The 27,858-nt window shown below is 22.6% G+C and overlaps 5 protein-coding genes across 5 annotated transcripts; 1 reads left to right on the top strand and 4 right to left on the bottom strand.

The window, feature by feature from the left end:
• Positions 1–205: 205 nt before the first annotated feature.
• On the bottom strand, positions 206–1,565 carry SRAE_2000009000 (G protein-coupled receptor, rhodopsin-like family and GPCR, rhodopsin-like, 7TM domain-containing protein; the record flags this gene model as incomplete). Its single annotated transcript, XM_024650877.1, has 4 exons — positions 206–844; positions 894–1,024; positions 1,072–1,393; positions 1,446–1,565. 4 exons carry the CDS (start codon positions 1,563–1,565, stop codon positions 206–208), a joined length of 1,212 nt encoding a protein of 403 aa, XP_024504610.1.
• A 1,672-nt stretch (positions 1,566–3,237) lies between these two features.
• On the bottom strand, positions 3,238–4,254 carry SRAE_2000008900 (Glycoprotein-N-acetylgalactosamine 3-beta-galactosyltransferase 1; the record flags this gene model as incomplete). The annotated part of the gene is made up of 2 exons (XM_024650876.1): positions 3,238–4,079; positions 4,137–4,254. 2 exons carry the CDS (start codon positions 4,252–4,254, stop codon positions 3,238–3,240), a joined length of 960 nt encoding a protein of 319 aa, XP_024504609.1.
• A 2,933-nt stretch (positions 4,255–7,187) lies between these two features.
• SRAE_2000008800 (Hypothetical protein) lies at positions 7,188–8,195 on the top strand (the record flags this gene model as incomplete). Its single annotated transcript, XM_024650875.1, has 3 exons — positions 7,188–7,220; positions 7,348–7,436; positions 7,604–8,195. 3 exons carry the CDS (start codon positions 7,188–7,190, stop codon positions 8,193–8,195), a joined length of 714 nt encoding a protein of 237 aa, XP_024504608.1.
• Positions 8,196–11,144: 2,949 nt separating this feature from the next.
• SRAE_2000008700 (WD40 repeat and TUP1-like enhancer of split domain and WD40/YVTN repeat-like-containing domain and WD40-repeat-containing domain-containing protein) lies at positions 11,145–13,867 on the bottom strand (the record flags this gene model as incomplete). Its single annotated transcript, XM_024650873.1, has 4 exons — positions 11,145–11,364; positions 11,413–11,739; positions 11,797–13,780; positions 13,828–13,867. 4 exons carry the CDS (start codon positions 13,865–13,867, stop codon positions 11,145–11,147), a joined length of 2,571 nt encoding a protein of 856 aa, XP_024504607.1.
• A 1,860-nt stretch (positions 13,868–15,727) lies between these two features.
• Positions 15,728–26,551, bottom strand: SRAE_2000008600 (Laminin subunit alpha-5; the record flags this gene model as incomplete). The annotated part of the gene is made up of 1 exon (XM_024650872.1): positions 15,728–26,551. The coding sequence occupies one exon, from the start codon at positions 26,549–26,551 to the stop codon at positions 15,728–15,730; it is 10,824 nt and encodes a 3,607-aa protein (XP_024504606.1).
• Positions 26,552–27,858: the final 1,307 nt, after the last annotated feature.

The following is a 27,858-nucleotide window of genomic DNA, read 5'->3' as shown; positions in this document are numbered from 1 at the left end:
AAATTTAGTTAAATTATTATTTAATTTTGATTTTACTTAATTATAAAAATTTAAATCATTTTCAAACTAGTTTATATTTAAAATAATAAAGAACAAAAATAACATAAATATGCTTGAATATTGAATAAAAAATATATTCATTGACAATTTTAATAAAAATGAGATCAAAGATAATGAAATAAAAATTATTTTAAGTTTAAAAATATTACATCTTATTAATTAAACATGGTAATGGTTTCCAGTCAAACTTTTTGCATTTAAGATAATTAAAGTATTTCTTATGTTCTTTTTTCAATCCTTTATCTGTTGATAAAACAATAATCGGATCACAAATCATTCCAACTATCCATATTATTGCTGCTGAAGATGCTAATGCTTCAACTTCAAAATATATCTTACCAAAATGAAACGTTTTACATGGTGTTTTTGTCAATTCACCAAGTGATGATAAATGATATAAATTTACTGTTGTTACTATTGCCAAAATTAAAAAAGGAAGTTTAGATAAGGCAAAAATACATAAGTTAATAGAAAGACGATTCATTGCTATAATATTATTTGACATTGATGATGATGAAGATTTTCTTTCTTTATCATTTATATTTTCTTTATTTAAAAATGATGGTGAATTATTTTGGATAACTTCTGTTAATTTACTATTCTTTTTTGTATATTTATGCATCTTATATAACATTACAATATATTCAAATATTACAAAAATATAAAGTATACCAAGAAATATTGTTAATGATATAGCTATAGGATCTTGACATGTTTTAAATTGACATGAAATGGGTGACGTATCATGATAAAAAAGTGTTGCTCCCAATATTCCAATTAATATCTAGAGTTAAAAATATTATTTATAATGTAATTTAAAAAAAAAAAATTACAGAAAATGAAAATGCAGCAACCCATATAATTCCAACAACAATATAACATTTTCTAGTAGTAACAACTGTTCTATAGTAAACAGGTTTCACAATTGCCAAATATAATAAGAGTGTTGTAGCAAAATAGAAACCTAAAATTAAAAATATATTAAAAAGAAACTTTATTATTTTTAAATACCTATTAATGTAATAAAACTTAAAGAACCAACAATAATAAATAAACTAGCACTAGAATATTGTAATGAACCAAATTTCCATACTAATAAAACAATATAAAATGTTATTAATGCAACAATAGATGTGATTGTTTTATTAATTAAAAAAATTAATTGTTTCTTTTTACTAGAAGCATATTCATTTCCATTATCAGAAGTACATTTTTTCCAATGATTAATTAAACAAAAAACCAAATATAAATTAATTATAATAGCAAATATGGATATAAAAAAGGGAATAATTGCTAAAAAATAAGTTCTAAAATTTTTTGCCAAATGAATCCACTAAAAAACAAATAATATTTATTATTTGAAATAGTTTTTTTTTTAAACATACTTTTAATGATTCACACGGTGTCATATCTAATGATATTGAACAGTCTCTATATTTCAAATCATGTGGGTATTTAAAATAGGTACAATTAGCAAATTGATATGGAATATCAATATCTGTCATTAAGAAACGATCTAAAAACAGCATCATTTATTATCTAAATTAAAAATTGATTATAATAGTATATAAAATAATATTAATCTTTTAAAAAGTTTTAAAAATTTTGATAAATATTCTTATTTACTTATAACTAGGTGATAGTTTAATTTTAATTCAAAAGTATGACTTTTTCATTTATAAAATAATAAAATAAATAAAAGGTTTTAATTTAAGGAAAGATATTTATATAAGAATCAATTTTAAATTTAATCAAAAACTTTATTTTAAATTTCAAGTATATAAATATATATTTCAAAAACTAAAAGAAATATTATATCAGTGAAGCAATGTACTTGTCTATTGAAGATTGATAAAAGTAAATGAAATAAAATATACCTATATTCAATGTCAATCTTTGTGATAAGAATTGTCAAAATATTATTCACTATATTATAATTATGATAATAAAAATATTAAAATTGAGATAAAATATGATGATTCAAAATTAAATTTTGTAAATGTTTTATATTTTGTAAAAAATAGAAATTTTGGCCTTGAAATATGAAGTAATCTTTTAATAAATATAGATGACAAAATGTTTATTTGTTTTATAACAAAAAAAAAAAGATTTTAATGGTATATTTAATTTTAATATTAAATTTTTTTTATTTTTGTTTCAGAATAATAAATGTATCTTTGTAATGTGAATAATAAAAAGATATTTATTTATATTTGACAAGATTATTTTATGACATCAGATGAATTATATTATTTAAATATTGTAAAATCTTTTTTTTTTTTAAATTTTTTAAAATACAAAAGTAATTTTTCAAAATATATTATTATTACAAAATTTTTTTCATTTAATTTTATAAAAGAGTTTAGTTTAATACTTATCAAATAAAAGATAATCGAATTAAAATATATTCCTTGTTTTTTGAAAAATGATACTCTTAAAAATAGTATTTAATTTGAAAGAAAAAATGAACTAATGAAAGTTAAAAAAAGAGGTCATAGTAATTTATTTTTACCAATTACCTTTGAACTAATTATGTTATTTGCCTTTAACCAAGATATAAATAATTTTTATTCTTTGTAATAAATTAAAAATTAATCTTAACTAAATACCATTTTGTTAAACTTTTCACATTAATTTTTTTATGATGCTAAAAATTATTACTTCCTTATTACCCTTCATTTTTTTATATAATAAAATTATATTAGAAATGAACAAATGTTTTAAACTTAACTTAATCTTTTTAAAAATATTTTAAACCTATTTTAATAAATTTATTGAGAACATACTATATTTTTTTAGTAAAAAAAAGTGTTATTTAAAATTTAACAACAACAAAAAGGTATATCTTGTTAATTATTTAAATAATATATATATTTTCGTAATTTGTATCAAAAAATAGTAAAAAAAAAAGTTAAGTAAATAAGAAAATATAACAAAGATAAAAGGTATCTATGATGATATCTAATAAATATATAAGAAAATGTCAAAATGATATGTATATGTACTGTTATTATTGTTTTATTCATTATAATATTTAGAAAAAAAAAAAAAAAATAATGATCGAGGATTAATGTTTTTTGATTTTCTTTTTACATAACATTACTAAAATTATAGTAATTATTGTTATATATATTAATAAAAAAGAAAAAAATTATTTATTTTTGAAAATAGTTTATCTTATTCATTATAAATATTAATATTTACTTTACTTTTATAAAATATATAATTTAATATATAAAAATTTTCTGAAACTATATTATGAAAACTAATGGGATATTGAGACATTCTTTGACATTCATATTTATTACCAGGGAACAAATTAAACATTTCTTCATGTTTTAAAAGGTTTAAGTTATATTTTTTTTTAACTACTGGTGGTAAGAATGTTTCAAAACCATTTTCATCTCTACTATTACCACCTTTAATACCTAATTTTTTAAAACATATTCCAATTATAATATCTTCATAACCATTAACTATTTTTTCATTACAATTTTCTAAAAAATTTTTTTTATTTTCAAATATATTTTTAATTCCATTTTTACTAATTACATATCCTGATCCACCAGAAATATATTTTTTGTTCAATAATTTTTTTTTATTTATTTTATTAAAATTACTATTATATCCATAATATATATTTTCATTTTTATTTTTATTCTTTAAAAATTTTTTCAAATTTTCAATAACAACAAATGAGTTATCATTAACTTTTAACAACCAATCATATTCCTGTTTAGTGGTATTATTAAAAAATTTACTATATATAATCTTAAAAGATTTTATTGTTTTTCTCAAAATATCCATTCTCCCTCCTTCAGATGATATTTTTATCACCTCAATTCTCATCTTTTTTCCTCCTTCTCCCTTATCATGAAATTTTTCCCCTGTGGTAGTAATAAAAAGAGCCTTATCACAATGTGCTAACCATGTTCTTATAATATGATTAAGTGTTGATGTTTCTTTTGTTGGATGAGAAAATATAACACATAAAATTTTTGGATACTCTGTTCTTTTAACTGTAAAAAAAAAAACAAGTAGTACTTTTTTTGTAGTTTTATACTTTTAAAAACTACCATTTATTTTTACTTCTGAAGAGATTCCTATACATATTTTATTAGAAAAAAATAATAGATAAAATTGTAATATTAAAAAATAAACTATCTTATAATTATAATACTTTTCTTTAATCATTTTAAATTTTATATTCTTTTCAATTATATTTATACATATAAACTATACCTTTTTTTGTTAATTATTTTTATAGATGACCTAAAAACAAAAACATAAAAATTTGATTTTTCATGATAACAGATAAATCTTATTCTTTGATTTAATATGATTGGAAAAGTGCAATTTTTATTTTAGTTTTTTTTTTTTAAAAAAAAATTTTTCTTTTTTGTACTTTTTATAATTTTGAAATTGTAAAGAATATTTATATACAATTTTGAAGTTTGTTTATTTCACCAACAAATTAAATAAAATAAAAAAAATATAGATAATTACATTCAATTTGAATGACAAATGTATCAAGAAATAATAAATGGAGAAAAAAAGGTGGTTCTAAATAATTTAAAAATTAGTAAACCGTGATAATTATCTTATATTAAAAAAAACAAACTTTATTTCGTTGACTATTAAATATAAAACTGATTTACTTTCAAGTATTTTTTTTTTAAAAATAACATATTAAGTATTATTGCATATATATAAGACGAATTAAAAGATATATATTTTTTTTTATATTATAGTAATAGAAGAAAGATATCAAAATATAAAACATATTTGTCTCCATTTTCCTCCATTTTTTGATGTTGATGAAGACACAAAAAGGTCCCTTTTTTTGTTTATAAAGTTTTGAGTAGGGAGCTTTAATATTAATGACACTTTTTTTGGAAATAAATATATATGTTTACAGCAACATATATATATATATATTTTTTTTTTTGTATATGTGTTTCTAATTTTTTTTTCCTATATCAATTTAAACAAATATATTTAAAAATGATATTTAATTTTTTTTTATAATATTTGTTTGACATATCTTTTATTAAATATTTTATATTCTCTATAATCAACAATATAAAATATCTTTTCTTTTAATTATCAAAAATAATCAAAAGTTATAGTGATGCAATATAATAAAAGTTGAGATAAAGGTGGAAATAGGTTTAGTTGATCATTAAAATTTTTCTTATTCATTAATATATTTATATATATATATATAATACAATCATAATTATTATATCTTTAATAAAATAAAATAAGATTTGATTTTTCTTTTATTTGTAATATAATATTTCAAAATAAAGATTAATTAAAATAGAATATAATTTTTATCATTAAGGATAACATTTTAGTTTACCTAAGCTTTTTCCTCATAATATTATTATATATTTTGAAAAATATATATATATATATTATAATTTATATTGATAGGAAATTAAATTGAATTAAAAAAGCCTAATGACAAAGAATGCCCAAGAGAGATTTTTATATTTATGTTCTTATATTGAACTCTTTTTAATTTATATGTATATATATATATTTTTATTTATTTATTTTTTTAATAAATCTCAATATTATATAAATATTTTTTTACTAAATATACAAAAATTATCACAATTTATAAATAATAATATTTAACTTATTGTAAAAATTAATTACGTATAATTTAAATAATGGAATGATAATGGAAAAAAGATGAACAAAAATAATTTTTGTTACTTTTCATAGTACAAGTGCCATTTGTCTTTTTTTTTCTTCTTTATTTTTACACCCCTCATTTATTGAAATGTAGATTTTTTTAAAAATTATCATAACTTCAACTACATATCTCTGTTTTATATCTCTCTCTTATGTCATTTAATAATATCTATATATATTTTGTTTCTAAATATAAATCTTTTTTTTTTTTGTTTCTATCAAAAATTACTCAAGATTAACATGAAAGTCTAGAATGAAAAAGATATGACAGTTTATTAGAAAGGGATGTTTATTGTACTACTTTGCTATTCTTTTTCTTTCCAACAGTAATTACCAATGATACATATACGCATACATACAATCTTCTTCATCTAATTTTTGGTGGATTATACTTATAAAAGATATTTAAAAGATAAAAATTTTTATATAATATACTAAATATATTTTTTTATTTTTTTTATTTGTAAGGGCACGTGAAAACTAAATATTGTTATTGAGATAAACATTGATAGTATTAGAAAAAAGTATGTTTAAATATCCTGAAAACAAAAATAAAATTATTATTACTTTTTTTTAATAAAAAAAAACAAATTTTTTTTTTATCAATCTGATACTAACATTTATATTTCAATTATTTATTGATATTTGTGACTTCATAAATCACGGAGACATCAAAAACATCTCTGTAGACAAAATGAATGATAAATTTTTTATGACTAACATTTACTACAATTTTTTTTTTCCAAATACAAAAATATCAAAACGTCGTTGGGATCTTGAAACAAAATTTTTATACTTTCTCCTCCCTTTTTTTCCACCCACAAAAATATAACAATAATATTCTTCTAAATATATATATATATAGTAAAAGTTTAACCAATAAATATTCTATTTAACCTTTTTACATGAAAAATTTATCAAATGTAATGTGTCTTTTTTTTAAGATTATTTCAATCATCATTCTTCAAGTGTCTTTTATTCTTTTTCTGATAGAAAAATAACATTAAACTAAAACAATTTATTTCCTTCTTGAATATATAAATCTATTTTCATCCATCTATTCTACATGATAAGTTAAAAATTTTATTTCCTCTTTATTACTATAATTTTTAAATGAAACAATCTGCATATAAAGAAGATATTGAAGAGTGATCTTTTGTCTTCAGAAAATTTATCTCTTTTTTTCTAATTTTATTTTTATAGATATATAAATATATAATTTTATTTAAAGGTATTAAACTTATTTTTTTTTTATAATACTTCAGTAAAAATACTATTTATATTTATTTAATTCTTTAGATAATTAAAAATTATCTGTTTTAATTGTAAAAAAAAATTTTCTATTCAATATTTTTGTTGAATATTTTAATTAGAAAATTTAAGAAAAAAAAATTATTATAACTATATTAAAAAATAAAAAAATGTTAGGAGCACAGGCATTAAGAACTAAACAAGTAAGTTATATTTTAAAAAGAAAATTATATTATACTTATATATTAAAAATAGTTTTGTTATTTGTTAAAAAAAGGTCCACTTCTTTTTTTATTAAATTAAATCTTTTTTTAATTTTTTTTTTCATAGAAAATTGAACAAAAAGAAAGAGAAAGAAAGAAGAAAGAAAAATTAAAGCAACAAGAAATCATTAATGATCCATACTCAAGAAGAAGTAGGTAAGTTTAAACAAATATTATTTCTTTAAAAATGTTATTAAATATTAATTTTTGATAATTAAAAAAATAATATTTAAATGTATTTTTTTATTTTTAAGTAAATTTAAATAAATATATTATTTGATAAATTAAAATGATACCTATTTATTTAAATATTCAAATTTTAGCATAGAAATGCATAACCAACTATTAGATAGATTACAGGAAAAAGAAGGTAATAAATATAATGGAGGAAGAAGAAAAAGTCATAGTGATGATAATACTGGAATAGGGCTAATTATTAATTGTGATGAAAGGAAAAAATCATTAATTATTAAAACAGTACCAGAATATTTTCCACATAATATTGCTGGAAGTAATGTACATGTTAGAAGAATGTCTATCAATCCCACTACTCCAGGAAGTGGTTATGCCAATAATAGCAGATCAAACAGTTCAACACCAGTAAGAGGTAGTTATGGAAGAATTGGTAGAGCATACTCTATGGCAGCTCATGACTACAAAGATGATGATAATATTAAATTTACAGGAGTCCATTCTGGAAGTTTTGATGCTGGAATTGAAAGATGTTCTTTTGAATTACATAAAAATAGTATTGACAAAGAACATGAAAAAAATAAAGATAATGATAAAAAATTTAACCGTAAAGGTTCTAGAGCATCTCTTGTAGGAAAAAGAATTTTAAAATTTTTTGGTTTATCTAGTTTGGAAAGTGAGAAAGAAAAAGAAAATGATAAAAATGACAAAGGAAATGCTTGAATTATTTTAAGAAAAAAAAATGTTTAATAAATTCAAACCTAAAAAAATCATTCCAAGTAGATAGTTTTATTAAACAGTCTTTTAGCAAAAAAAAACAAATATTTTATTACTCAAGAATTAACTTGAAAATAGTATAATATTTAAAAAACAATTTTAACAAAATTACCAAAAAAAATGAAAGCCATTAATATATGTAACACATTTCCTGAACAAAATGTGTTAATTAATTATTGTTTAAAAATTACATTTTACACAACTTTTTTGTTAGTGTTTTTCTTCATATAAAACAAAATTTCTAATTTTGATATTTACTAAAAACGCTTAATGAATTAAACTTTGTTTCATGGTGTTATAATAATTTTATTGTTATTAACCTTAAAATAAATAATTTAAAAAAATAGATTTAGATATTTTTTTCAAAAATATTATAGATAGTATTTAAAATTTTATCAATGAAATAGTTTCATTTTAAGGATCTCGAGATTAAATTTTTATTTTTTAAAAAGATTATTTATATTATTGTATATAAAATGCTATTATTTATAGTTTTTTCCTCTTATTTTCTGTTTTTTTTAAATAAATAAAAGAAATTATTTTTTTTGTAAATTAAAAATTTATATGATAAATTATGATTATTATTAAAAATTATTAAAAAAATAAATTTTTTATATCATTTTGTAAATATTAATAATTAAAAACAATAAAAATAAATGTATTTGATGTTTATTTTTTTACTAAATAATTCTACAAACATAAATAATAATTTTTTTAAATGTTTTATATTTTTTCAGAATTATGAATATAATAAAGTATCTTGAAATTGTTTTCAATAAAGAAAAGGCTATATAATTTTTTTTTAAATTATAATCTAATTATAAAAGAAAAAAGATGTGAGATCGATGTTTGATTTAGTAGACCACTTTTTTCTTACCATGTGAGTATTCATGTGCCATCTATTCCATGAAAACAGTGATATTTTTTTCCAAACTTTGATTCCTCTATTTTACTATAATTTCAAGTCTTCTAATAATTACTTCTGACAACTTTACACAATCAGCAAGAAGCGAATATGTTAAACAGTTTAATGAAGCTGCAACAATTGAATTTTTATTGTTGTTTATATTTGTCCAGTAATAAAAAGCACAGAAATATTATTTTGTTCAAAAAAGTTTTGATTGATTAAATAAGGTTTTTTTAGTAAGAATTTAAAATTTTCATAAGTTTTGGAAGCAATAGAATTTCTGTTCTGATGTAGACGTTATAAATCTACATTTTCAAGTTTTTTAAAAATGGAAAAATTTTATTATCAAAAAGAAATTTCTCAACAAGTTTATAAGTTCCAAATAACTGTATGCTTTTAAAAATTAATAGAATATCTCAAGTTTTAGTCATTTTTAAGTAATTTTGCTTATAAGATTTTTTTTAAAAATACACAGTAAATTTCGCTAAATTTAATTATTAAAAATAATTTTTTTTTTTTATGAAATTATAAATTTTAATTAAATAAGGTATTTATATATGAATGTAGCAAAAATTTTAAGAGTCACGAATTTTAAGCAATTTACTTAACACATTTATTTATAAATAATTAATTTTACAATTTAAAATAAAAAAAAATTTGAAAAATAATATTTTTTTATCATATTGTTTCAAATTCAAATTATTTATTTTTTTAACTTAAATATTTTTGTTGAAAATGAAAAAATATCAGAAAAATTATTGTTTGTTTAAAAATTTTACTTATTTAATCAGGTGCACGCTTCGCGTGCACTTTTATTGCAAAGCACAATAAATTAGTTTAAAACTATTTAATTAAATATAATTATCTGTGAAATAACATAAAATTCAGTATGGAAAATATTTGTATTTTTTAAATTTATAAAATCTAATTTAATTTTGTTAACAATTTTTATACATCTATAATAAAATTTAGTTTTATTATTTTAGTTTGTTGTTTAATTGTTCCAAATACTTTTTTAAATTTTATTTAATATAATAGAAAAATTTTTTAATAGAAAAAAAACAAGATAAACTTAAATTAATTTATATACTTTTTTATAGTGATAATTACTGTTATATTATAGCTATTAATGATTTATGTCTATAAATAAATTGAAAAATTTTTACTTTTTACTCTAGTTTTATTATCTATTATTATATAATAATATGTGAAACGCTTGATATGATTAAAAAGAACAAATTTTAAAACTTTTTAATATCCAATGATTCTATTACTTGAATTCGGTATTATCATTTATATTCTCAAAAATTTAATTATATTTTGTCCGATTTAAAATAAACACTCTTATTATTATTGTAGAATATTAAGTTTATACAATAAATACACAATGTTTATTCTCTTCATTATGTTATATTTTTATAAATAAAAATTTGCTAAAAAGAAATTGATATCATCGTAAATAAAGTAGTTTTTTTTTAATTTATATAAAATTTCTTATTAAAACCATTTTTATTAGTATATAGTGTATATTTGGATAAATAATAGTGATTTTATTACTTCATTGATAAATCGTTGTTTAAAAAAGTTACAGCTCTTTAAAAATTTAAGGAAATTTTAAGACTAACTTCAGAAACTTATATTTTGCTTAAAACTTTTTATTTACGAAACATTAACATCAAAAATGGTTTCTTCAATCTATTTTTATCGTAAAGATAAACTTGACTTTGGAATCATTTTAAACAACAATTTTTCAGAAAATGCTAATGCTATTCTTTTTTGAAAAAAAAAACTATACTTATTATTATCAACATACTTTTTTTATATTAGAAAAGTTTATTAAATATTAAAATATCAAAAATAATTAATCCTACTGAAGGCTCTCATTCAGAAACCACACTACTACTGACTTTTCCGAATCCAAATCTGTTTTTTACATTTTCTTTTCTTCTCCTACTTTTCAATACCAACAGGAGGATAACATTACATATTTAAATACTTTCCATTAAATCAACACCTTTAGAAGCACTATTACCAAAACTACGATTTTTTTCTTTGTATGGTTGTAATTCGTCTATAACTTCAGTTGAATCATGCCCACATATTAAACTTTTATTTGATTCTATTTCTTTTATCAAACCTTCTAACTTTTCAGTATGTCCATTATTAATAAGAGACTGTGCATATAAATGTAAATATTTTTTGAAATCACTAAAATCAGATAATGCTTTAGCGGCTGTAAGTAATGATTCTAAAGACCTTTCAATTGACAATTGTGTTATGTCATCTGGTAACGTTAAATTTGAATATAATTTATTAGAATCAAACAAAGACGATATTACTCCCGTAGAATGAGAATCAAGATCTCCACATATTTTAGCTAAAGCATGTCTTGTTATTACATCAGATGTATTTGAAATTGATATAAGAGAATTAGTTGTTGTTGAATATGAGTAAACACGATTATTTTCACAATAAATTATTGGTATTCCATTAGGTGATATTAACACATTTACTAATTCCTTTTCTGTTTGCATTATAGCTTTTAGACTTATTGTTATAGAGTTTTGAAAAGTTTGTAAATTCCTTAAAAAGATAATTATATCAAAATAAAATTTATATTAAGATATATAAAAAACATACCAAATATAAAGTTTTCCTTTCTCTGAAACTAATGAAAGCCAATGATTTTTAAAAAAAACTATACACGTCATTTCTTTAGGAATAAATTGAATTAATTGTCTACCCGTTTTAGAATCTAATATAGTTACTGTTTTATCATATGATACAAGAACTGTATATTGGTCATTAAATTTAACAACACCAACTCTAGATGTTATAACTGTTTCCCAAACTATTACACGTCCAAGTTTTGCTGTAACTCTAGTTATATTAACACCAGGCATTAATTGACAAGCATTATTTGCTGTAATACAGTCCACTATTGTAGCTTTACTTTCAGTTATGTATTTTAACAATTTTTTGTATTCAGGTATTGTAAATGACAATTTTCCTTTCATTGGTTTAGTTGGTGGAACAGCAGCACGCTCTATAGTTGACGTTTCCATATTCGATTCAAAACTTACATCCAACAAATCTTCTTCAGATTCCTGTAAAATTTTAGTTTTTAATAAAACATTAAATTCTTCCATTGTTAAAGCTGGTTTGACAAACTGTTGTTCATCAATTAATCTCTCAAGTGATATCATTGATGGTTGTGTTATTGTGACATTTTGATTTTTTATATCTTCTTCAGGTTCTTTAATAATTTGTGTTGATGTTATTTTAACAGTAGCATTATTTTTAGATCTTACAATCAATTTTGGTTGCTTAACAGTTTCCGTAGAATTTTCTTTTTCAATTTTATCATTATTTTTTATAGGTTCTTTTTCTACGATAATAGAAGAAGTAGAAATAATAGATGTAGTTTTAACTGGTACCGTCTTTGGAACTTTATATAATAAACAACTATCTTCTGTTATACTATCATTTAACATATCATCATCTCTTCTAAATTGAATTGGAATTTGTTTATGAATAAATTGACATCGACTCTTTAATTCATCTATACTACAAAATTTAATAAATTCAGACTCTTTTAACGATATAAATTGTACACTACCATCACTAGAACAAGCTCCAACAATGTTATTATGCCATGAAAAATCATGAATAGTATCATTAAATAAATTTCTTATTAAACAAAGTGGTCTTTCATATCTTGGAAACATCCATAATGAAAAACTTCTATCTCTACTACCAATAGCACATACCATAACTGTTGATATTTCATCATTCTCACTTTTAACTTTCATTAAGCTAGGCATAAATTTAACAACAGTTGAATTTTGCCTTAAACCAATTATGTCTTTTTTATAATCCCAATTTTTTCTTAAAACTATTTGCGTTGCAGGTGTCTTATTATTCATAGCAGCAGGAGCTATTAATATAATACCATCAGGACTCCAATCCATTCTTTTAAACATTGTTGAATTACAAGCACCTTCAAAAGGTTTACTAATAGTAGTTTTAACTTTCCAATCATCAACAGACCAAACTTTCAATGTTTTATCATTTGATTGTGAAGCTAAAAAATTCCCAATAGGATCCCATGAGATACCATTAACATTGTCTGTATGTCCACCAGAAGCTTCATTTAAAATAACAACTTTCTCTGGGAGTTTTTTAACATTCCATATAATAATTTTACCATCCATACCACAACTAGCCAAAAATCTTCCATCATTTGACCATTCTGCATTATTTGCTGACAATGAATGACCATGTAATTCATACTTTGTCTTGTACAATTCTTTAATATCCTCCTCGTCTTCTCCTGTAGATCCTTTACTTTCACGACATCTACCTAAATATTCAATAATTAATATAATTCCATCCTCTGTTGATACTGCTAAATACTTTCCATAATCATATTTTGACCAACGAACAGAATTTAAACCGGATCGAAATGATACATTAAATAAGGGTGATGTGGATTTGGGTATTGTGTCATTTAATATTGGACTCATAGACCACATTTCAAGATTACCTTTTCCACCATCAACTTGAAGACAAATAGCAAATTTTTTACCATTTGGATGGATATCAATACCATATATTTGATTATCTAAATATAATAATCGCTAATCCTAGAATTTATAAAAAAAAACATACTTTTATAACTAATCCATGAACATGTATGTATACGTAACATAATCAAACAATAATATTTGTACAATGTTTTTATGAAGACAAATTCAATAAAAATTATAAATATTTTAGATGCTTATGAAGAAATTATAAATAAACAAAATAATAAATGTATATAGTAAACAAATTTAATAAACAATTTCAGCGCATAAATTTTTTTATTATTGGAGAAAAGCACACATATGGTCTATATTAAAAAGTATCTAGAGAGGATATATCTCCCGCTAAACAAAAATTAAAAACTTTTAAAAATTTGACACATCCAAATAATTAAATAATCTTTCTACCATATTAAAATATAAGTGATTTTTTTTTGTATATAATATACTTATAGTTAAATTATTAAAAGTATTATTTTGTTCTATATCTTTTAAATATAATAAATAATGAAAATTTTATAAACTAATGAATTATGATAAAGAATCATTATATGTAGAAAATAATTAATGTTTTGAACAATAATTGATATAAATGATAGTTTTTTTTTGGTCAAGAAAAATAAATGTTTTAGAACAAATTTATATTTTTTTTAAGAACTATAAGATGAGTATAATTTCATTTTAAAATTCCAAAAAAAAGTACTTCTTTAGTATTTATATTTGTGGTCAAATTGGATATATTTAGACCAATTGAGAATCTTTGAAAATAGTTAAAATATTTTTATGGACACAATTTGTTCTAGACTAATTTTTTAAAAGGAATCGAATAAAATTAGTTTCATGGTTTTAGATATTAATTTATTTGAGTTATGAATTTCATATTTGAAAATTTTCCAAAACATATTTATTGTAATGTTTTTGAATTGAAAAGTTCTATTAAAATATGATTACGTTTAATCAATTTCTCGAAGAAATCTAAACTAGAATAATTGTTTTAATTTGATTATTTCCAATTATATAGTGAAAGTTAAAAAAATTTATTATAATGTCAGATGCATCTGACATTTATTTTTTAAATTAAAAAAATGATTCAATATTTGAAATTTCGATTTTATTTTTTTTTTAGATTCTAAATTGTATGTGTATTTAAAAAAATGATGTATTATTCTTTTATAAATTCATATTAGATATGGAAAATATTTTAAACAATTTTTTTTAGAAATATCATAATTTATAAAAGTTAACATTTTATTATTTGTAAGAAAATAATTATTTTTAAAAGATATTTGATAATTGATTAAAAAAATAAAGAAAGTTTAATAAATAAAAAAAATATTTTCATTATCTACCATTGATAAGGGTAATTTTAGTATCGTTTTTTTTGATAAAATAAAAACAAAAAAATATTTGATTCAAAATTAATACTTAAATAAATTTTTATTTCATAGAAATGAATCTTTTAAGGAAAACACAATTACTATAGATGAAGAAAATATTGTGAAATTTTTGTCAATAAAAGGATTAATTTTTATAAGTAAGAAATGTTGCTAATGGTAATAAATAAAGCTACAAATATAAATGTAGATTCAATGGAGATGTTATTTAAAAAATTATTCGAAAGAAACAATGAAATACTTTATGGAGAGAAAAAAACACAAAAGTACAAATTTATATGTTATGTTGTACTTTTAAAAAAGAAAAAATATGTTATAAACTTTTTTGTTAAATTATCTTCTTTTAAATCACATCATAATTTTGTCATTTGAGATTTTTTTAACTAGTGTATTTTATTTTTAAAAAGAAAATAAATATATATATATAACCCTTTGAGATATATATTTTTGATTCAAATTTTTCATAAAAATAAAGTATGCATTTTATTTTGTGAATTACTTCTAAAATATTTGAAGATATATTTTATAATATGAAATAGTAAAAATGTTTATATTAGTATTTATATTAAAATATCTTGAACATAAATCTTCTTAATGAAGGGGACATATACTTGGAGTAATATCGCCAAAATATTGAACTTTATCAAGAATATTAATTTGTTTACGTGCTCTTTTACTTTTCTTATCAAATGTGCTAACACGTATACATCCTTGATATGATGAAGTTGTTTCAAGTCCTCTTGATTTAATATCTTTTGGTATACCTCCAAGATAAAGAGCATCTTTTACCAGACCATCTACCTTTTTCTTACCTTTTAAGAATAAAAATTTACTCTTACCATTTACACTTAATGAAATAAGATTTTTATTTTTATATAAAATTATATTATGCCATTGACCATCACAAAAGTATCCTGAATATGGTGTTGAAAATTCTATTGATTCTTGAACATTTCCTGTAGCAACTGTTAATTTTAATGTACCATTAATTAATTGGAAATTGAATGAATCATCAACACCAATAGAAAGTAAAATAGCATCTTTTGTTCTTGGTTTAATTTCAAATTCTAATTTAAAGTTAGAACCAACAGAAAAATCTTGATTAAGTACAGCATATCCTCCAGATGAACCAAAAAACATACCTATTTCATTTGACTCACTACAATTTTTAATACCAATATCATTTCTTTGTGAAGTAAAATCTTTTTCATTTAATTTGAATTCACTCATGCATCCAGTAAATTTGATTGTCATATTAGGGAAAAGTTTAGAGTACGTTGCTTGAATGTCACTTGAAAGACCACCAAAAAATACTGGTCCTTTAAGATCAAGAATATTCATTTCTCCAGTTGTTTGTCCTTCATTTTCTGTTTTACTATTTATTTGAAGAATTCCAACATTTTTTTCTCTTTCAGCTCTTATTGTATGCCATTTTTCATTTAAAATATTTATTTTACTCTTCAAGTCAATGTTATTATTTTCATTTCCAAAAGTAAAATGTACAAAACCTTCCATAAGATATATTGACATAAATTCAGTTGTTAAAGGATTTGAAATATATGCAATTAATCCATTAGCCGCTGTTGGTTTAATCATAACAGAAATTGCCATTGAATCTGATGAAAGGAAAATTGAAGGTTCTTCATATTCAACACGTGAATGTTGTTGTAAACCAAATCTTATTCCATTATTTTCTTTATTATCTTTTGGTATATAACATGCTTCTGAATTATATGTAATTTTTGGTGTTGTAGATTCTATAATAGATAAATCATCATCTTCTTCATCACTGGGAAGAGTATATATTGTTTCTTCAGCTGAGGTAGATGATTTTTCACCAGAAGTAATTTCATTACTAGAAGTAAATGATTTCAATGTTGAGATACAATCTTCATTAGAAGTTACGGTACTACATTCCTGTAGTTTGACATCATTGACAATGCCTTCAGCAAGATTAAGAAGATTTTGGTTAAAGATTAAATCACTAATACAATATTTAGGATCACATTTCTCGTCATTAGCACCGATTCTTAAAGAAACTTCTCTAAAGTTGTTATAAATAGAAATTGGTTTTTCAATTGTCTTAAGAAGTATATCATCAACAAATATTTTAATAGAATCTTTATCTATAAATAAAGAAGCTAAATGCCAATTTCCATCTGATGCTGAAATAAAATCTGATTTAGCAAGTTCTTCTTCATTTATTAAAAGATAAAGATATCCATTATCAATAATAAATCTCATTTCATTATTATTATTATTAACATCTTCTAGTGTGAATAATGTTAATTTATTTTGAATAGTTTTATATTTTAATGAAATTTCAATATTTTTATCAATAGTTGTTTTTTCAAATTTTATAGAAGATTGTGGTGTAGTAAATGTAGCAAGTCTAATAATTTGTGAAGGACATGACATTTGTACACCCTTAGAAGATAATGCTTTTCTAAGATCAACAAAATTATTTCCAACTTTAAAATTTTTAATACAACCTCTAAATGGAATTACTTGGTATTTTTTTTTAGTTTCATAACCAACATCACCAAGATAATATAATTTGTCATATTTTAATTCACTCATACTTCCAAAAGTTTCACCTTCAACTTTATCTACATCATCAACAGTTAGACGTGCTTTTTTATCAACTCTATCAACACGTAATGAATGCCAATGTCCATCAGCATAGGTATTTTTAATACTACTTATTTCCATATCACCAGATCCAAGATTTATTAATAATTTAATGTATCCATTTTCAATTTTTACCATTAAATAATCATTATCTTTACCAAGGAAAAATAGTGAACCATTGGATACATATGTTTGGAAGGACATTGTAAAAGCAGTATTTTTTGTAACATCCCATTTTTCATGTGGTAATGCAATATAACCATTACCATCAAAACTAACACCATCACTTGACAATTCATCTTTAAATATTGGTCTAACTAAAGCTCCAGTAACATTAACTTGTCTTTTATAACTCCATAAACTATTATAAATATTATTGATACGGAATTCTTCTATTGAACCAATAAAATCTTTACTAATTATCTTCTTTGGAATCAATTCATCTGTTATTCCACCAAGTAATAATTTACCTCTACTTGGATCAAGATTAAAAACATGTCTATCAGATGGTAATATTAGCTGTTTAGTTTCTTCATTCTCTAATGACATAGGCTTGCTAAGGTAAATTGAAATACTTTTACCAATTCTTTCAATTCTATAAAATCTCCAATTATTATCATTAATCATTGTATTAAGTGTAACTTCAACCGGTGTCTTTCCAAGATTAATAGATATTTTTGGTCTTCCATTTACTAAATTCATTGCAATATACTCAATAGATGAAGATGTTCCAGTGTTACCAAAATACATTACTAAACCAGTGAGAGAACGTGTTTTCATATAGAAAGAAATATCACTAAATCCAGCAACATCTTGTACTTTTCCTTTAACATTTAATTCAAGTGAACTTCCTTTCTCAAAATGTGCTCCTAACTTAATTCTATTAGCCATATTTCTTGCAATATCTATTTTTTCACGTAAAGCAGCCAATTTTGCTTGAGCAGTGTTTATATGACTTGTGAAATTAGTCATTTTTTTCTCAAATGATTTCATTTTTTCAATTGTTGGTTCACTCATTTTTATTAAATCATCTATTTGAACTTTTGTTCCACGAATTTCTTGACTAACCCTAGAACAATCATTTGTAAAGTTATTAGTGGCTTCAACAACACTATCACTATTAGCAATGATTGAATTTAAATCATTTTTAAGATTATCTAATGATTTTTTTGTTTCTGTTACTTTATTTACAAATTCTTCATCATCAATAGATTCTCTAGGTATATCACGATGTTTTTTAATATTTTCTTTTAATGTACCAACTTTCTCTTTCAATTCATTTAAATTATCATTAATCTTGTTATTTTTAAAAACAACATCATTTAAAAGATCTTTTCTTATATCATTGATAGTATTCATAACTTTTCCGTTATCTTCTTTTATTTCTTTAACAATACTTTCAAGACCATCTGAATTTTTGGCACCATCTTCACATATTTCTAATGCTTTTAATGTTATATCATTAGCATTTTTAATAATTTCTGTTATATTTTTGTAAACATTTCCCGCTTCAACTGCATTTCCAGAAACTCTTTTGGTATTCTCAAACATTTCCTTAATTTCATTTGATTGAATTTCTAATTTTCCAACATTTTGATTTAATTTTCTACTATCAATATTTCTCTTTTTTCTTGATATTTTATCATTTTCAATTTTTAAATCATTTATATAAACTTGAAGTGTTTCTTTCAAATCAACAAGTTGTGTTGAAATGTTAGTATAATTATTCAATATTTTCTTTGTTTCAATAATTTTTTTATCTATATTGGATATCATTGAAGGTAAGTTTTGATTTCCTTCATTAAGACCTTTAATAGCTGCATTTATTCTAAATAAGACATTTTCATTTAATGTTTTATTTAACTGTTTAACAATACTACTAATATTAATTAATTGATCCAACTGTTCATTTGTTAATTTTGACGATTCGTCTATTTCTTTATCTAATTTTTCAATATACTTTTTAATGTTTTCATTTCGTTTTGTTATTTTATTTATATCATTAATTTTATTTTTAATATCATCAAGTTTCTTAATAATTTCTATTTTTTTCATATCAAAATTATCATTTGAAGTCATTGTTGATAAAATATTAGAAGCACCTTTAATTAAATATTCACGATTTTCTATATTTTGTTTCGACATAAATAATCCTGGAATTTGTTTTATTCCATCAACAATATTTTTTGTTGTTTCATACATGTATTTTGCATCATCATTTAATTCACTAGTTTCTTGAATTAAATTTTTTATTGATTCTATATATTCATTAAGATGAGTTAATGTCATATTTGATCTTATAACATTTAGTGATGAATTTTTTTTTAATTCTTCAACTTCAGCAAGTTCATTTAAAAATGTTTCATTATCTTTTTGAATTATTAATTTTTGAACTAATGGATTATATAACTTATATTCTTTTTCATATTTACTTAATTTAGCTCCAACTAATGCTGCTGGTGGAGTTGAATCGACTGTCTCTATAACTGTTTGTAATGTACCTTCCATAACATCTAACATATCTCTTAATGAAAATACACAATTATCACATTGTCTACAACCATAATCTGGAATTTTTAAAAAATTTGCTATACATTGATCACATCTTGGTCCTGTAGCTCCTGGTTGACAATGACATTGACCAGTATTAACATCACAAACAGTTCCTTTTGATAAATCAGCTTCACAGTCACATTTTTTACATCCTTCTGGACTATAATTCCAAAATCCTTGCATGCAACGATCACATTGTAAACCAGTAACTCCTGGCATACAAGCACATTGTCCAGTTTTTAAATCACACTGTTTATTAGATGATGCCTCACCACAATTACACATTTTACATCCTTCACCTGAATCAAAACCATAAGCTTCGGGTATACATTCATTACAAGTTTCTCCTTGTACATTTTCTAAACAATAACATTTACCAGTTGTTTTGTCACATTCTTCTGTTCCTTCAATTACACAAGTACAAGTAGTACAATTTTTAGCATTAATAGCATCACCAAAATACCAATCATCACATTCCTCACAATACATTCCAGATGTATTATTTTGACAATAATTACAAAATCCTTTAACATTATCACATGATCCAGGAACAGTAAGATTATTATTATTGTTACAGAAACATTTTTGACATGAACCATCAGATCTGAATGGTGTGCCATAATAACCAGTATCACATCGATCACAAATTTCACCTGTATATCCTTCTTTACAATAACATTTTTCTGGTCTACCATTTTCATAAACATCACAACCAATAGCAAAGTTTTCATTATTTTCTCTTAATGGGCATGGACATGATAAACAATCATATTCTGTTCCAGTTGTAGCATTACCATAAAATCCTTCAATACATATTTCACAATGATCTCCCATTGTATTATGAAGACAATCTTGACATATACCAGTATCTTTATCACAAATATCTGAATGTCCATTACATTCACATGGTACACATGAACCTAAATAATCACCAGACTTAATACGATAATAACCTAGAGCACATTCTTGACATGATGGACCAGTATATGATGGTGGGCATTCACACTTCTCAACTGATGATGATCTTGAAACAGTAAATAAATCACTTTTTTGTTCTGGATATGCTCTAGTCATTTTAAAATCATAAATAGAAGCTTTGATAGGTTTTTCATAATATGAAACTTTAACTTGAATTTCTTTTAATTTAACAAGTATCATCATAAGATCACTTCTAGATACATGTTCACCATCTTTTTTAACCCAAAATTCAGGAAGTAATTGAATAGATACAATAAATTTTTTAGATGGATCAGATGGTTGTAATTGAAGCCATGCTTCAGCAATACCATGTTCTCCAATTAATCTTATATCAGGTTCATTATTAAAAATTTTTTCTTTATCATTAGGTATTGTTGAAGCATAATATGAAATAGATTGACCATAAATACCAGTATAATCATTATTACTTTCAAGATTATATATTAAATAAACATCTTTAACTAATTTATCATTTGATGGTGTATAAGTTATTTCACCATTATCACCTGATACAACACCATTAATATCATCACATTTCCATGCAAAATTATCAAATTCTTCATAATAAACATTAAACATTGATGAGATACAAGAATCTGTTGTACCAAAACAAAAACAATTAGAACAACCTTCTGGATTTTTATCAGTAAGATCAAAAGTTCCTCTTAAACAATGATTACAATTTCTTCCTCCAACATTTTTTTTACATATACATTCAGAATTTTGTGAATTACAAATGTCAGATGTTGTTCCTCTAGTATCACAATTACATTCATTACAATAAGGAAATCCATAAAAACCTGGTAAACATGATTCACATTTTCTTCCACCAACATTATCTTTACAAAGACATTGTCCAGATAATGGATCACATTCTAATTCACCACCTTCACTTCCATCTTTATTACAACCACATAATTGACATCCAATTAATGGATCATATCCATAAGCATATTTAACACATTTATCACAACTTTTACCTTCAACATGTTGAGGACAAGAACATTGTCCAGTATATTCATCACATGATTCATTAGGACCACAGTTACATTTTATACATGATGGAAAAGAATAATATCCTGGTGCACATCTATCACATTTTCTTCCAATAACATTAGGTTTACATGAACATTGTCCTCCATATTCTTGACAATTAAAACTAAGTGATCCAGAAGCACTACAACTACATGGTTGTGCTTGACCATTAAAATCAGTAGTAAGTGAAAATATTTTTTCTTTACAATATTCATCAACATTTTCTGGATCATTTTTATATAAATTTTCTGAACATCTATTTGTAAATTCTTTAGACATTTCTAATGGTTGTAATTTAAGTAAATTTTGAGAAAATAATTGTGATGGAACAGCTGTAACAGTATCAAAATATATTGGTTCATAAAGATCTTCTTCACCAATAATTGTTAATGAATATTTATCTTTAACATATTGATATAATTGTCCTTGATCAAATGTTACAATACTTCTACAACCAGAATGAGAAGGACAAAATTCAATATTTAATTTAGCATCATATGTATGTTCATTATTATCATTAAAAAGTATATTTAATATTCTTTCTTTACCATTTGGATTATAATAATCAACAATAAAATTATAATAATTTTCTTTATCAACTATACCATTAACTTCAATAGTATTTTGAGAATTATCTAATGACATTACATTAATTTTATTCTTCTTAGCTATATCAAATGATAATTTTTCTCCTGGTGTTGGTTTATTTCCATCAGAATCTTCAATTTCTGTTACAATTCCACTTTGTGCATCTGGATATGATTGATCAACACATTTATTATTTAATGATATACAAACTTTATGAACATTTAAATATGAATTTTTCCATTCATTTAATGGTATAATTTCAATATTCTTAATTTCTAAATCTTTTTGTATTACATATTTTATACCAATTTTATATTCACCACTTTTTGTTACATTAAATATTGTTGGAGTACCTTTACTAACAACTAACTCACGACATGGTGTTTGATAGGGACAATGAACAAAATTTGCTACACCTTCAAATTTTTTTTGATCATCCCATACTGAAGCAGGTTCAATTTCTGGACGATAATAATTATAAGTAAATAATACTACATATTCACCAGAATTTGGTACATTAAAAATAATATTATCAAATACTTTTTCTAGTTTTTCTACTTTTATAGTATTTGGTATTTGTGGATATAATATTTTAACACAATATTCATTATCTGTTTGATTTATTTTACATATTTCATGTATATCCTCTTTAAGATTATGTCCTTCATAATATTCTGATGGTAAAAGAACTATATAATCTAAATAAAGACGTTTTTTTGTTTTTAATTTTATTATATGTCTTCCATGTGATATTGGAATTGGTTTATTATCAGGATTAATTATTTTTGTTGTTGGCATTGAACTTGGAGAAATTATAGTTTCAAATGATTGTTGTGGTTGTTCTTGAGTTGTTAATGAATATGGTGTTATTGATACTAAAAGTTCATTATCAACATCTGTTGGATTATGATAATGAGCAAGAATTTTATAAACAGATGTTTTCATAACATCAACAACTAAATGTACTTCTTCTTGTATATGTGAAAATACAACAAAACCTCTCCATGAAAAATTACTAAATTGTTCAGAATCCATAGAAAAACGTACACCATTATTATCAGGAGTTTTACCATCTTCAGCTTCATACTGCATATGCCAAAGTGTTGGAAAGAAATGTTTTTCAATTGGTTTATCACATTTTTCACCACCAATTCTTGGTTTACAATGACATTGTCCTGTTTCAGCATTACATGTATTACCTTGAGAAGAAGCTAAATTACATTTACATGATTGGCATCCAAGAAAATTTATATCATTTTTATTATAAAAACCATCTTTACATTTTTCACATCTTCTTCCAGAAATATATAATTTACATTGACATTGACCCTTCTTTTCATCACAAAGATTAAGACCTGAATGTGTGCCAGTTGTATCACAACCACAACTAATACAACCTTCATCATGATATTTTTTTAAATCCCAAAAAGTTTCTTTACATTTATTACAAGTTCTTCCGATAACATTACTTTTACATTCACATAATTCTCCTGGTGTAACTTTATCACAACCACCAAAATCTTTTGTAACACCATCTGGATCACAATTACATTCTTCACAAACAGGAAAATTAAAAAAATTATCTTTACATTTTTCACATCTTTTTCCTTGGAAATTATCTTTACAGTGACAATTTCCTTTTGAATCACATGTTTTTCCTTTTGAACCTTGAGCAAAACAATTACATGGTAAACATTCAGGATATGCATAATATCCTGGTAAACATTTATCACAAATTCTACCTGCAAAATTTTCACGACAAGGACATTCACCAGTTGTGGAATGACATTGTGTTGAATTTGATCCAGCTGAATCACAATTACATGGTTTACAATTAGGATATCCATAATAATTTTCTTCACATTGATTACATTTATCTCCAGAAAATCCATTTTTACATAAACATTGTCCAGTTAATGAGTCACACATACCACCTTCTGTACCAGATGGATCACATTGACAAAATGTACAAGTTGGATAATTATAATAACCAATAGCACATGTATCACATTTATCTCCACCATAATTTGTTTTACATTTACATGCACCAGTAGTAAGATCACATTCACCATTTGCTGCACCTTCACTATCACAATGACATTTTTCACAACCTGATGTTAAATTAAAATAACCAGATGAACATATATCACAAAATTGTCCCTCATAATTATTTTTACATGGACATTTTTCACCAATAGGAAGACAAACATTATTTACAGTACCCTGATAAAAACATTCACATGGTTTACATTCAGGTTCATTATAATATCCAATAGAACATTTATCACAATTTTCTCCAGTAAATTGTGGTAAACATTCACATTTTCCAGTACCCTCAGAACATCTTCCAGTATGTTTTAATGGATCACAATTACATTTTTTACAAACATCAATATCATTCCATTTTTTTCCTTCTGGTCTATAATATCCATCAATACATTCATTACAATTAATACCTTTAGTATTATGTTGACAATTAAGACATCTTCCACCACCAGAATATTTTCCATAAATATCTAAAGAACCATTAATTTTATCTAATTCTTCATCATAAATACAATCATTTGTATGTCCATGACAATTACATTTTTCACACTCAAAAAATTGTCCACTTCTTGATAATTGCCATTTTTTTTGTTCATATCCAGGACAACACATATCACATCTATCACCACAAGTATTATGCTCACAACGGCATATTAATTTATCTGATCTTGTTGAATCTAAATAATCACAAGTTTTAGCATGACCATGACATGCACATGTTCCACCAATTTTTATTTCTTTTATAGCATAAAAATATCTTCTAGTAACTGTTGGATCATTTCCTCTATGAATATCCATTAAATTACCATGTAATGTAGCAACTGATAACAGTCTTAATCTAACATTTGTTGCTCTGGCAAATTCTTGAAGAATAGGAGAATTTGAAAAATTATGTCTACCAGGGCGATTTTCAAGTAAATTAATATATATTTCACCATTATCCATTGGTTGAAGTTTAGAATATTCACTACTACATACAATACTATCATCACTTGTTATTGGAGCTAATGAATTATAACCAAAATGTCTTGCACAATCACTATTATGTTCAGCAAAATATTGCCATGGTTTAAAAGTTTTTCCATAATCTGTTGATCTTTCTAATACCCATGTTGCTGGTCTTGGAGAATTAGCCATTGCTATATAAATATAAGCAACATGAAATTCTTGTCCAAGATCTATTGTAATATTAACTTTTTCATATTCTCGTCCTCTTGATAAAGGTGGTGATTGCCACCAGGCATTAGAACCATCAACCATATTTGATGGTGGATGTTCTAAAGTAGTATTTGCTTCACAAATATCACAACTTTGACCTTCTCTTAAAAATGAATGTTCAGCACGAGCTTCACGGAAAGGATTTCCATCAATTGCACTAGTCATTTGTTGATATGGTGTATATGGTAAAGATGAAGCTAATGAACAAAATATTTCACGATAAGGTTTTCCATGAAGTTCACCACATGTTGATGTTGCGATAATTTTCTTATGTTTAGCTAAATTAAATTGTGGTGGTTCAAGAAATCCATTAATTATTAATGGAATTAATATTAAAAGGTATTGATAAAGGAATATCCTTTTCATCCCTAAAAAAAAAATGATATATTAGAAAAAAATTTAATAATAAAAAAGTATTGCTTTAAAAAGTATTATATAAAAGTAAAATGAATTATAAATGTTTATGTATATTAAGCATAACCTTAAATAATAATACTACAACAGCTTGAATGTACAAATGTCAGATGAGAAAAAAGTTTGTGAACAGTATTGTTTTTAAAATGATTGGCAGATAGTTTTATAAATCAAAGTTTTCAAAATGATTAAGGTTAAAAATATATATAATATTAATGAAAGAGGGATAAGTAAAATGTTAAAGGCGTTATTTAATAGAAACAGGACAGAAGTTGTAATATAATTACATCAGACAAAACACATCTATAAAATGTATCCTTTAAGAAATAAAATATGAAGATTTTTATTTTGTAATTAACTATTATATTTTAAAAATTTTATATTATATTTGTTTGTTTGATTAATATAAAAAAAAAGAAACAAAAAGATGAATAGGGTTAAGAGAAAAAATGAATACAATTAACAGATGCCATTCATTAATAAAAATATAAATGAATATTTTATTTATATCATTTTTAATAAAAATATACTATAGTGTTAAAAAGAAATTTTTTTAAATTATTTTTATTAAAATGTTATATAATGATATGATGATGATAAATATATTATAATACATTTTTATATCTTTTATATTTAAAGTTAAATAGATAATTACTAAAATAATTTGTCTAGAAATTTATATTTAAAATGATTATTTTCTATTAATAAAGTGATATACAAAAAAAAAATTTATATATACACATATTATATTAAATAATGGCATTAAAATTTTATTATAATAAAAAAAGTTACGCATTTCTTATACCTTCTTACTGGAGACAGTTGTGTTAGCAAAAATGATATGAAAATTAGTTAAGAATAGTACATATATAAATATATATTCAGATATGTGTATATTTGAAAAAATTGGGCCAGATAACTGTTTTAGAAAAAGAGGAAGAGAAATTTATTGGAAGATTTGTTCTTTTATTATAGGTATCTTAAAGATAAAGTAAAAGAAGAAAAGATGGTAATTAATTATTAAATCAATTTAAATCAGTTTGTAATACATATGTTTATATGAATAAAATTATTATGACTAAGATGGAAAAATGATTTTAATCAAAATATTGTAAATTTATTTTATTATAAGGTGTAATCTGAAAACATCTTAATAATAATTTTTATATAAATGTTATTGTAAAATGAATAATTTATACAATGAATGTAAAAACATTTACTTATTTCAATAAAAAAAAAGGTTAGACAGACTGTAGACA

This window comes from Strongyloides ratti (assembly GCF_001040885.1).
Source record: "Strongyloides ratti genome assembly S_ratti_ED321, chromosome : 2".
NCBI lineage: Eukaryota > Metazoa > Nematoda > Chromadorea > Rhabditida > Strongyloididae > Strongyloides > Strongyloides ratti.
Note: the sequence above shows the minus strand (reverse complement) of the source record. Positions and strands in the feature narration are given on the sequence as shown.